Genomic DNA, 12,955 nt, shown 5'->3' on the forward strand with positions numbered 1-12,955 from the left:
ATATTTAAAGGAGAAATTGTTGAAATTTGCAGTTGAAGCTGGAAATAAGTTCCATATTTGGACAGAAGAATTCACAAGGCAAGAAAAAGAAACAAGAATCAATCAGATCACTAACATGCTTTTAAGTCTATGCTGCAAATACAAACATTATTGAACCCAACAGCAGTTTTCCATGAAATATAATAAAGAGCTTCCAGATTCTTACAAGTTACAAATGCTGTTATCATAATCTTATTTCCTGCACCGAAGAGACCCTTGATAGATGTGAAAGAAAATTGAATAAACCATCTTGAATCAAAGCTTTTCAACAGCAACGGTAACGGCGTACAGCATAAAAAGCAGGTCGAGGTTGAGGGATGCAAACAGCCAAGAGAGCCAGAGCTATGATCAGAACCATGACAATTTGAGTGAGATCTGGGCCCCCATTATCTGATTCTTGTTCCATGCAACATAGTTTCCCCATTGTAAGATGCTGCTGCCCCAAAAAGCTTCTTGTTTTCTTTTTCTCTTTGTCAACATATGATGAAATGAAACATAAAAGGAACTAAAAAGTAGAATCCTGTGGCTGTCACCAAGTCAACTTGACTTGGAATAGTTTATTTTTAGACTTGGGTTCTTTGAACATAGGTAACAGATTTCTTAGATCTAATCGTTAAATGTGACATAGCACTAATGACAAAACCAAATTTGTCCTTTTGAATTTAATATTCATTACTCTTGGGAATTTAAATCTTATTTTGCTTCACTAGAACGTAAAGTATTTAATTGTACACGATATGTAAATTTAATATAAGTTTTCGTTGAAGCTTTAAATATGGCAGACCTGTAATGGGGTAGCCTTCCCTTCCCAAAACTTTTTTCGACCAGTTTTTTACCCTAACTACTGCACTTAAACCAGAGGTGAGTAGCTGCCATCATCCATCAACATTGATTATTGCTGTAGCTTTCTTTACAGCTGGCCTTAGACATGATTAAGTAGATGATTCAACACTATAATTAACTTAGTCTGATAAACCAATTACCTAACTTTAATATGATAATAATTCTGTCAAGTCTGGTGCTGAAGGTTCTGCTCTCGAGCTTAATGTCAGTTAAGAGTAAAGCCGATTGGCTTTTCAAGTGTATTATATTGGATCATTCACAGATCGAATTCAACAGGCAAACTGCAATTGAAACTTATTGGCAAGTCACATGTTGAGTCAATTTTTAATTTGCCATTATGATTTCATCTAGGTATAATTTATTGTTACGAATACGTGGGGTCTGCTCCATTGGTTTTGGTCAATTAAAAAAAAATTTTTTTTTTCTTTGATCTAAAAAAGCTTTACTTAAATAAAGTCTTAACAAAAAAAAAAAGTATAATTGAGAAACAAAAAGCGGTGGCGCTGAAACCAAGAGAAAAAAAAAGTTTAAGAAAATTATTTTGGTTGAATGAAAGTTTATCTTTAATTTAATTGAGTTAAAATTTTATCAACAGATTTATAATTTAAAATTTTACATTTTGAATAATAAAAATTAAGTTTGAAACTTATTAGAAATAAACTAATGGTGTATTTGTTAAATTATTTATTTGATGAGATTTTTTTAATTGTTTCTGTAATTATTAATTAACTCTAATTTTAGTTAAAGAAAAATTTTGTATATCATTATTTGATAGTGAATTTTTTTTTGTAGCCCGTGATTTTTTTTTACAATAAAGGATTTTTCATATAAATGTTGATATACTTTATTTTTCTTATGTCGTTGATTGTTGATTGTTGTCTATTATTATAAGTTTATTGCAATATATTACTTTTACATTATTTTGTTTATTACTTCAGGTCCAATATTTATGTCACAGTATGGTATAAAATATTATATTCATATCATATTTTACACGAAAATAACGTATTACAATTTGTATTAACACAATAACATAAAATATAATTTTTTAATTTTATTAAATATATTTATAGTTTTTACAAAATTTTAAGTTATATTATTTTTGTATATTTTATTTATATTTTTTTATATCATATCACGGTATCGTATTTTAAATTAACAAATCTAAATTCATCCATAATTAAAATGTTTTTGATCAAGGCAACAAAAAAAGGAAATGAACCTTCAAAGGAATCTTTGAAATTCATATCAAATCACAGGTCTTAAAATGTGGCTTGACAGATCCAGAGACAAGAATTACATTCTAAATGAAATGTGCAAAGGTATGATTACTGTTGTCATTCTGTTATGCAAGTTCAGACACTTAAAATGAGCATTTGAGACATTGATGAAAAAAGACATGATGGTTGTCGGCAGCTCCATGAGGATTAAGACAACAGTTACTCTGAAACTCCAAAGAAAATTGAGCTACAAATTTCTTCTTCAGAATTGTAACCGAGAGGGAAGCTGCATGTCATTACCAAGTGGACAACTAATTTCAAACCCCACCTTAAAAGTCATTTAAATTGTGCTGTAACTTTGATTAATCAAATTGTGTTTGTCGTTTGAACAAAAAACAGCTTGCCAATACATGTGATCCTATGATAGAGTGATGGACTCTTAGTTTTAATAATCAGATTCAATCTTGGATAATTTCAAATAAAAAAAAACAGCTTCTTAAATCAAGAAAGAAACAGAATTGAATAGTAAGTAATTTCAATGCTTGAGGGTATTGTAGTAAACAGATGGAAGATAACTTGAAATTCAAGATTGGGATGAGCAGCCGCTGCAATGGATTTTGTAACAGCCAATGAAGAGGTTAATTTGGTCTTACTTTCTCAGCCATTGGTTGGACTTTGGTGGTTATATTTAGGTATGACTCAACAACCTTAACAAACTTGTTCCTACATGTTTGTCCTTGTTATCCAAATTCCAATTTACCTTCAAATAATTTGATGGTAATTAGGTATAACTCTTAACCTACTATACCTTTCCTTTCTCAAAGCGCTTGTCAAAATTATATTATTATTATATTTTAACATATTTGATTTAATTAATCTCATTAAATATTAAAAAAACAAAGAAACCATAAATTTACATATATTAATAATTTTCTTGACTTTAGACATACAAAATTAATTTCTTTTATATCAGGTTGGGAAGATTAAAATCTTACCATTCGAAAAAATATATATGCATTAATTATTAAATCAAATACTAGATACATCAATTATTTCAAGTCACGGCATGAACAAGTTGTCCATTATTTTTAGAACTTAATTTTATAATGGATCATAGAGATAGCATAATGTTGTTGGCAAATTTGGGTGCATTTTTATATTGACCTATGGTGAAGATTTGTCTAAATCTTTGCTCTTCTATGTATTAAATATGCAAGTAACATGGATTGAGATTTCTTCTCATTTACATAGTTTTAGCTAGGATTTTAGGAAAGCACATCTTTAGTGAAACTTCTTAATTAAATAAAAATTATAGTCCAAATCTCAAAATCTAACTATTCCACCTTTATCCTCAAACCAAAAAAATTTACATGATTTAAAAACATTAATATACATACTAATTAAATATGATAGATCCACATTAGTATATAGGCGTTTATCATATGATTTTTTTTATTATTCATATATTTTTCTTGGTTAGAAATATCAATGGATAAAGAAAGATAATATCATGGTTTAATAAATAAGTAAATTCGTCTACGGGTCGAGTTATTAATTTAGTTTATACATTTGATCTTATTTGAATTGGACTTTAGATAAAAATTTTTTAGTTTGAGTTTGGTTGATCCAAGTTATTAAATTATTAGTTTTTAATCAAAAAATATATTTAAAATATTAATTTTTAATATTTTAAGATATGTTTAAAAAGTTTTTGAGTTTCTTAAATTCAAAATGCCAATCCTTATATAAAACATTTAAAAAACTGATCTAATTTAATTTGATTTAAATCAACTCATGGACAAATTTATAAATAAATGTTTTTTTTCTTATTTATGGTCCCATACTCTTATTTGTTTTCCTTTTCACATGTAATGTCTAAGTTAGATTGTTAAAAACACAAACAAACACGATAAAACATAGATAAAAAAAATCAATTTTCCATAATTCTTTTGTTACTTTATTATATTAGTAGTTGCTACTTTATAATTGCTTCAGCAACTTTATTTTTTTGTCCATGACATTTAATTACTCAAAATATATGAATTTTTAATTTTAATCTTCAATTAATCTTTTTAAAAAATTTATTTTAATACACCTTAAAATTAACATATACTTATAGAGTCAAATCTACTGCTATGATTTGAGAAATATGTTACAACTTGTAAACACTCCTATTTGTTGTTTGAAATTTTAATATAATGTATTTTCATATTAATTTTATTAGGTGGAACTATTATTTCCAGATGAGATCTCAATTAATCATATACATTATGGATGATGTGAGGTAATAAATAGTTGGAATTGAAAATTTAATTTAATTAATTAATATATTCATATTTAAAAATATTATTTAATAAATTTAAATTTAAATATCAATACGTAAAATTATAATTTTTTTTATATTTCAAGTTATCTCTTTTATATAAAAATGTTTTTAAAAATGAGATATAATTTTTTTAGACAAAGATTTTCGTTAGAATTATTTTTGGATTTACAAAACTAATTGGTTTTTGTTGTATTAGCAATTATCAGTAAATAATTAAAAATATATTAAAATTTTAAGCTACTTAATATATATAATACCATATCAACTCGATATATCATCATTTTATTTTATAAATTTTTTATTTTTTATTTATAAATAAAATTATTCATGATTATGTCATTATTATATTTTATAGATCTATTACTTTTTACTTATAAACATAATATATATAAATATAATAATTAAGATACTATCAATTTAATTTAATTTTCCCTACATTTTTTATTTTTTCTCATTCTAATTACTCTTGTCCCGACCTCCGACTTCACTATCCAATTGTAAACGCAAAAAACCCCTGCTTTTCTCCCAACCCTTTTCTTTTTTTTTTTTGCGATTTCGAGACTATGACCCTCGGTCTGGAATTCACAATGGACAATTTTCTTTCTAATCCAAGTGTCAGGATTTAATTGGCCCATGGTTTTGCTCCCAAGTTAAGCACGGAGCCGACGACGCCTGAATCAGGAACAAAATTAAGAGACGCAACCGTCGCGTGGAACCCACTACATCTTCGCTACCCTGTCACCTAATCATCTTATTCCACTTCATAACCCAAAACCCCGCATGATAAATTTCACAATCATTTTCTCCCAAGGCGTATTGGCATTGATTTCACTTAAATAATAATATACATATTTATATTTTATCTTAAATTAAATACATATAAAATATAAAAAAAATTTTAAATTTTCTTAAATTTTTTTTATTTAATAATTTAAAATATGACTTGAATACGATATAAATAAAAAATTTAAAAATAATAAAATTTAAAACTTAAATATAATTTTATATGTTTTTAATAAAATTAAAAATATATATTTTATATTTTTATATTAATATAAATTTTAACACATAATTTTTATATAAAATAAAAAAATATATAAATTTTAATATTTTATTCAACATAAGTATATGAATTATCATATATATATATATATATTACTTATTTGATTGAAAAATATATTAGATACATAAATTTTTTCCTATTCATAAATTTTAAATATCAACTTTAATAACATATTCACTAATCTAAAAATAATAACAAAAAATTCTTCTATCATTAATATGAAAATAAAAAAATTTTATTTATTTTATCAAATACATATATTATTTTTTTCAAAATTTTAAATCATATTTTTTCATATATTTTCGTAAATTATTATTATGTTAGCTCTAATATTACCAAAGACCCCAAAAGACTATTTTCTTCTTTCTAAAAGAGAGTCAAAGACACAAAGACCAGAGCAAGAAAATAAATTAAAAAAAAAAACAAAGAAAAGACTAAAGAGACTGAAAGCAGAAACAAATCAAAAAAATTTTTAAACAAAAAAATCTTAAATTTCTTGAAATTCTTCAAATCAAAAAGAGAAAAAAAGGTTGGTTGAATTTCACTGTTTACAGCTTTTTGTAGCTGAAATTTTTTGACTGTGCCACAATTTGTGGGACTCTTTAACATTCTTTCAAGATCATTGCGCTCTTTCTTCTTTTTCTTTTTTTTTTGTCTTAAAAAAAAGTTAGGTCACATACATTTCATTACAACATTCTCTTAATTAATCTTTCTCAAATTTTTCTTTAGGGATTTGTGTTTGGATGGAGAGAAATGTGAGAATATGTGGGAATCTGAGGGAAATGAGAAGGAGCTATGAGTAAGCTATGGGGTGTGTGTTTGGGAGAGAGGGATCCGGGAGAGCGGTAGGGAGGGAAGAAAGGAAGAAAGAGGAAGTTGTTAGGGTCGCGAAAAAAACGGAGAAGGAAGAAGTGGTTGTTAGAGATGGAAGTAACAACCAGAGGGTGGAGGAGGAGAAGGCGGAGGAAGATGCAGCAGCTAAAGCAAGAGCGAAAAGGCGGTCTTCACGACCAAATCCACGGCTGAGCAACCTTCCCAAACACGTCCATGGCGAACAAGTCGCCGCCGGTTGGCCATCTTGGCTTTCAAACATCGCCGGTGAAGCCATCAGCGGCTGGATTCCACGCCGTGCCGATACTTTCGAGAAGCTTGATAAGGTGTCCAAGCCTCTCATAACCTCACTCATTTACATATTTGTTAGTACTTTTTTATATATTTACTTATGCATGTAGCTTCAATCAATTTGATTGTTTAGATTGGTCAAGGGACATACAGTAATGTGTACAAAGCTAGGGATTCTTTGACTGGGAAAATTGTTGCATTAAAGAAAGTTCGTTTCGATAATTTGGAGCCGGAAAGTGTTAAGTTCATGGCTAGGGAGATTATGATTTTACGCCGTTTGGATCATCCTAATGTTGTAAAATTAGAAGGGTTGGTGACTTCGAGGATGTCATGTAGTTTGTATCTTGTATTCGAGTATATGGCGCATGATTTGGCTGGACTTGCTGCTAGTCCGGCCATAAAGTTCTCTGAGTCCCAGGTATATAATATTTTGCTTTGCTGTTGTTCAGGCTAGTTTTGGATAGTTATGAATAGAGTTTGACTTCTGTTGATATGGACAGGTGAAGTGTTATATGCATCAGTTATTATCAGGACTTGAACATTGTCATAACCGTCATGTATTGCATCGTGATATTAAGGGGTCAAATCTTCTTATTGACAATGGTGGTGTTCTTAAGATAGCTGATTTTGGTCTGGCTTCATTTTTTGATCCTAATCTCAAGCAGCCAATGACCAGTAGGGTGGTTACACTATGGTATCGACCTCCAGAGCTCCTTCTTGGTGCCACTGATTATGGCATGGGTGTGGATCTCTGGAGTGCTGGCTGCATTCTAGCTGAGTTATTGGCTGGAAGGCCCATCATGCCTGGTCGCACAGAGGTAGCTTAACTTCTTAAATTTAAAAATTTTTTAGCATGTATTCTCATTGTGCAATTCTTTTCAAATCTAGAAAGCTCGTTATGATGGAACGTACATGGTAATTTTGGAGCTTTAGTTTATAGACACATACACTATTAACTATTAGCAAATTGATTTTGCTCCAGATGTTGGCTTATTAGCAATAAAATGTACTTTGCACGAACCCACTTGCCTTTAACCTATATTTTGCAAGATAATCCATTCTGCAATTGCCATTATATGAGATAAACATCATGGTCTTGAAGTCCTCAGTTAGCATTTGACTAGCTTAATCAAAGGTTTATTGAAATTTGAATTGCTCTTTCTTAGTTTTCTATGATATTTGATTGATTGATTCTCCTATCACTATGGACTTTTGGTTTGTTCTCCCAGCTGTCTGTATTACCTCTATAGGAGTTGGTTGTTAAGCAACAACTAACTTCATTTTTGCCCTGTCCTAATTTGATCAAAATTAAGCCTCCTGTTTGGATACTTATGAGTTGTCCAGGCAATTCAACTTTATAATTTGATAGTCCATCGTATGACTCTGTTAGCACCATAATGATTGTTTTGTCATTACAGATCTCATGGAATTACCACTGGCTTTCACAATGACAGTGAAATGGCTTGGGGAAGCAATACTAGTATGATTCAATTTCCTTTGTTTGAAATTGAAAGCCATTAGCAAGCATTTAGAGCTTTATCCAGTTGCACTTGCCATATAAGAATCTTTGTTTATGATCTTGTATATGTGATGTGAAATGTTATTGGTGTTTACAAATCACTTTATGCTTATACAGTAGATTTTCTGCTCAGAAAAAGATGATGGAATCAATGCACTTGCAGCTTTTCTTACTGTTTATTTACGGACTAGAGTATACTTGCTTGGCATTGTACCAATTGTATCTGCTAACATTTGTCTATAATGTTACTTAGGTGGAGCAATTACACAAGATATTTAAACTATGTGGCTCTCCTTCCGAAGAATATTGGAAAAAGTCAAAGTTGCCACATGCAACCATATTCAAGCCCCAACAATCATATAAACGATGTATAGCAGAGACTTTTAAAGACTTTCCACCATCATCATTGCCTTTGATTGAGACTCTTCTTGCAATTGACCCAGTTGAGCGTCTGACAGCTACTACTGCATTAAACAGTGAAGTGAGCTTTTACTTTCTCACCTATCTCCTTTCTTATCTATTTAGTTCATGACTCCTTATAAGTTTTTATGTGGCCGGTTTGTTCATTTTCTTGTAGTTCTAGACAGCAGCATTTAAAACATTTCTCATGATTCATTATATTAGATAAATTTGAAAGTATGATGTTATTTCTAATCTGTCAATGTACATTCCATGGCTAAAGCTTGTTTATAATGGTTTGCATCTTTCACCCTTTTTTAAAAGAATGTTTTTGTTGTCGTCTAGCTTTCTAGGGGATTAATTGCTTGTTTGTTTTACCTTTTAAAGTTTGTTGTTTCCAAGCTGTTTCATAGGTATAGCTGGTTTTATCTCCTGATTTTAGGAGATAGATTAGGGATATCCAGCGAGGCATCTTTGACCTATGCTATTTATGTGCCTAGTCTGTATCAATGGAAATTGATAGAGATTGGTTTTGCTTCTCTAATTTCAGCTTGAGTTTTAGTCAGTCTGGCTTCTCAACTATTGATTGGCCCAAACCTTTTCTGTCTTCTGAGACTGAACTTTTAGGGTTTGAATTTTGATTTCATGGAGCCTATTTTTTTTGGTGTTCGGTTGATTATGTAATTATGACTGTTCTTGTGTTTTGCAGTTCTTCGTGACCAAGCCATATGTTTGTGATCCTTCCAGCCTTCCAAAATACCCTCCCAGCAAGGAGATGGATGCCAAACTACGAGATGAAGAAGCTAGAAGGTACGTGATATTTAAGTTCTGTTTGTTTCACAGAAAATGACTTCTGAAAAATGATTTTCACATATTCAAATGTTTGTTTGGCAGAAAATTGGTTGGTCAACAAAAAATTACTTATTAGTCAATGAAAAATGAGATTATTTTTATGAAAATTATCTTATGAATTTAAAAAGGGAAAGATATTTTTCAAAAAAAAGTTGTCTATAAGTAAAATTATTTATCAATACTTTTGAGCATAATTTTACTTATAAATAATATTATATTAACAAATAATATAACAATAAATATTATTAATTTAATTAATAAATATTTTAATAATATATTAATATATTAATAAATAATATAAAGAATAATAAATAATTTTATTTTAAGTATTTTTTATATTAACATAATATTTTAATATTAAATATTATTATTAAAATATTATTATTTTTTAATATTAATAATTTTAATAATAAATAATTTCAATATATTTTAATAATAAATAATTTTTAATATTTTAATAGTTATATTAATTTTTTTAGCTTTTTTAACTCGTACAATGTACGGGATTTTTTATTAAATTTTTCATAATTTTAAATTTATTTTTTAATTATTTACTTAATATATAATCATATATTTATAAATGTCAAGTTACAATTAAATGATAATTTATGCATAATATATTATAAATGATATTATTCATCTAAAAGAAGTTTAAACTTTTGTAAATTTTCAATAATTATAAAAATCATTTTTTTCATTAAAAAATATTTTCTTCAATTTATTTGCTAAATACTAAAAATTTGTTACCTTTTTTTTTCATGTTTGATAAAAAATCAAGAATCAATATTTAAATAGTTAAAATTAATAATTATTTTTATCATAATGTTGATTAGGTGGTGTGTATATATATATATATATATATATATATATATTTGATTGAACAACAAATCACAATTATTAATTTGTTATAATTATTTGCTTTTTATTAGTTCTTATTTTTTACATAATTCAAGTAATTATTATACAAATGTATTGGATTAACAATTATTTCTATATATGTCAACAAAATAAAGTTATTTTTTATATATAAAAGAGAAACAATAATTCTTTATGTTATGCTTAAAAACTTTTTTTGAAATATTTTTTTTATTTTTAATCATTTTTAACATAATTGATAGTATTTTTTATGAGTTAGATATGATAGTGATCATCATTCTTCTCATATCAACCATTATAGAAAAGAAATTTAATAATAAAAATTATAGTAAAAGGAAATAAAGAATATAAATTTACATATTAATTTGTTAAGATTAAATATATACAATAATAAAAACAAATATGTTAATAAATTAATAGAGAATAAAACCATTGAAGAAATGAATAAAAAATATATATATAATACAAAAAGTTAATTATAATCAATCTAAGCAAAATTAAAAAAAATTATGGACTAAAGAGAAACAAATAAATTAATCAAATGTATAATATAAAAATATTTGAATTAGAATACAAATAAAACATTAAATTTGTTTTCAAAATAAAAACATATTTTTATCTAACTTTTTTATCAACATTCAAATATTTCATATTTTCATATAAGCATATAAACTTTTATTATCTTAGAAATACATGCTTTCTAGTCAATAATTCATTAACATATCTAAAAGTATTAAATTTAAATAATCTATTAAATAATTTTTAATTTTTTATAGATTTTGATTTAAATTTAAATAATTATCTAAAAATATTAAATTTAAATAATTTATTAAATAGAATTATTTGATAGAAAATAAAATTTTATTAAATATATATATTTGGAACTGCCATTAAATTTAAAAGAAAAAAAAATAAATTATGATTTAATATATTTGAATTCAAATCTTATGTAAAAATTTCAATCTTAGATAGATATTAATTTCAATTTAAACAATTATCCAAAATATTCAATTTAAATAATTTATTAAAGAATTTTATTTGATGAATAAATAATATAAATATTATTCTATGTATCATTAAAAGAGATTATCTACCTAGGTATTCACATAAGCAATTTTGATCATGTAATCTTATATGTTGTAATATAATATAATATATATATATATATATATTAGATTTAAAAAAAAAACAGATTTTCCAAAAAAAGAAACCAAATAACGGAAAACATTTTTCATTTACTCATCCAAATAATAGAAAATCTCTTTCAATTCAAAAAATATAAGCATTTTTTAGAAATCATTTTTCAAAAGCCATTTTCTGCAAGCCTTAATGTTGTTAAGTTCTGATTGACAGTTTGGCCAATTTGAATAAAGGTTTTGTTCTAAATTGCATCCTCATAAATCTTTTTATGCTGCATATGTTCATGAAGTAATGACTATTATCATTAAACTAAAAAAAGAAGTTATGACTATTACTTATCATTAAACTAAAAAAAGGAAGTCATGACTATTACCATATCAGGAAAATAAAGTAGAAGATAAAAACCACATCAGACGTTGACAAAAAGACATTTTCTAAATGTTTCGTTTACAATAGAACATGAATCTGATGCAGTTTCTCTTCTTTCTCTTTTTGATTGACTTGAGATGAGCTTCATGATTGTAGGTTGCGAGCTGCTGGAAGGGTGAATGCTAATGGAGTGAAGAAAGCACGTCCACGAGCTATGCGGGCAATTCCTGCTCCAGAAGCAAATGCTGAGCTTCAAGCCACTCTTGATGTATGTCTTGGATGCACTCTTTTCCATCTAAACATCATACTTTTCATTTAATCCGTCAAGATAAATTGGCTGAGCTAACTTTTGTCCTTCATTGGAAAAAAATGTTCAGTCCTTTTTTTGATCAGTTAACTTACTTTCAAAGCTAAATATTTATCATATATAGGACATCTCTGTGAGTCAGCTTATTTGTGGTCTGTCTCTCACTCACACACGCACGCACGCACACACATGCGCAAATGCAATATCTAAGTTGGTAAGGTCTTTATCTATAGAATCAAGGCCAAAACAGTGTTGTGCCTTGTGCTTGATTCTAGTATCACTTTCGGAGCTCCTTGGTTTTTTGATTTTACAACTTGAGCTAGTGTTGCAACTATGGACTGATTACGATAACTTTTTTGCTAAAACAGAGACGGCGTTTAATAACACATGCAAATGCAAAGAGCAAGAGTGAGAAATTTCCACCTCCGCACCAAGACGGAGCTCTTGGTTATCCTCTGGCTTCTGCACATCCATTAGATCCTGGCTTTGATCCACCTGATGTTCCATTTAGTACCAATTTTTCATACTCAAAAGCACCAATCCAGACATGGTCTGGCCCGTTGGTGGACCCTGCTGCTGTGGGTGTTCCTAGGAGAAAGAAGCACATGTCAGGTAATGGGCATGCTCATTCAAAGTCATCTAAGAAAGATAAGAATTCTCCTCGAATATAAGAGAAGGCATAAAATAACTGCTGGATTTTGTGAGACTATTCACGAGGAAAAAGACTCTGTATTCAATTTTCCTATACCTCGTTCTTTTTCTTTTTTTTTTGTATTGTGAAAAGTTTCTCTAATGTTGTATATCTGTCATTATTTCTTCCCTTTTGTATGGAAAACTACAATTAGGTTTTAGTAAAAATTTTAATAAATTTGTTCTGCAA

At 27.7% G+C, this 12,955-nt stretch overlaps 1 protein-coding gene across 2 annotated transcripts; it reads left to right on the top strand.

Moving 5' to 3' along the window:
- The first annotated feature begins 5,885 nt into the window (after positions 1 to 5,885).
- Positions 5,886 to 12,955, top strand: LOC111292646 (putative serine/threonine-protein kinase At1g54610). Of its 2 annotated transcripts, XM_089745110.1 has the most exons (8): positions 5,886 to 6,020; positions 6,221 to 6,648; positions 6,747 to 7,031; positions 7,114 to 7,431; positions 8,386 to 8,613; positions 9,241 to 9,341; positions 11,925 to 12,036; positions 12,444 to 12,955. In XM_089745110.1, exons 2-8 carry the CDS (start codon positions 6,298 to 6,300, stop codon positions 12,744 to 12,746), a joined length of 1,698 nt encoding a protein of 565 aa, XP_089601236.1. In that variant the 5' UTR covers positions 5,886 to 6,020; positions 6,221 to 6,297; the 3' UTR covers positions 12,747 to 12,955. The 2 variants fall into 2 exon arrangements, with proteins under 2 accessions (XP_089601236.1, XP_089601235.1); XM_089745109.1 differs by lacking the exon at positions 5,886 to 6,020 and having other exon boundaries at positions 6,150 to 6,648.

Source organism: Durio zibethinus, chromosome 16 (assembly GCF_047325235.1).
Source record: "Durio zibethinus cultivar Kanyao isolate XHJ-2024 chromosome 16, ASM4732523v1, whole genome shotgun sequence".
NCBI classification, from domain to species: Eukaryota; Viridiplantae; Streptophyta; class Magnoliopsida; order Malvales; family Malvaceae; genus Durio; species Durio zibethinus.

Excerpts from the sequence above, each read along its gene's own strand:
- LOC111292646 (XM_089745110.1), top strand. The coding sequence starts at position 6,298 with ATGGGGTGTGTGTTTGGGAGAGAGGGATCCGGGAGAGCGGTAGGGAGG. Across the intron at positions 7,432-8,385 it reads TCATGCCTGGTCGCACAGAG|GTGGAGCAATTACACAAGAT; the intron begins GTAGCTTAACTT and ends AATGTTACTTAG. Across the intron at positions 12,037-12,443 it reads AGCTTCAAGCCACTCTTGAT|AGACGGCGTTTAATAACACA; the intron begins GTATGTCTTGGA and ends TTGCTAAAACAG.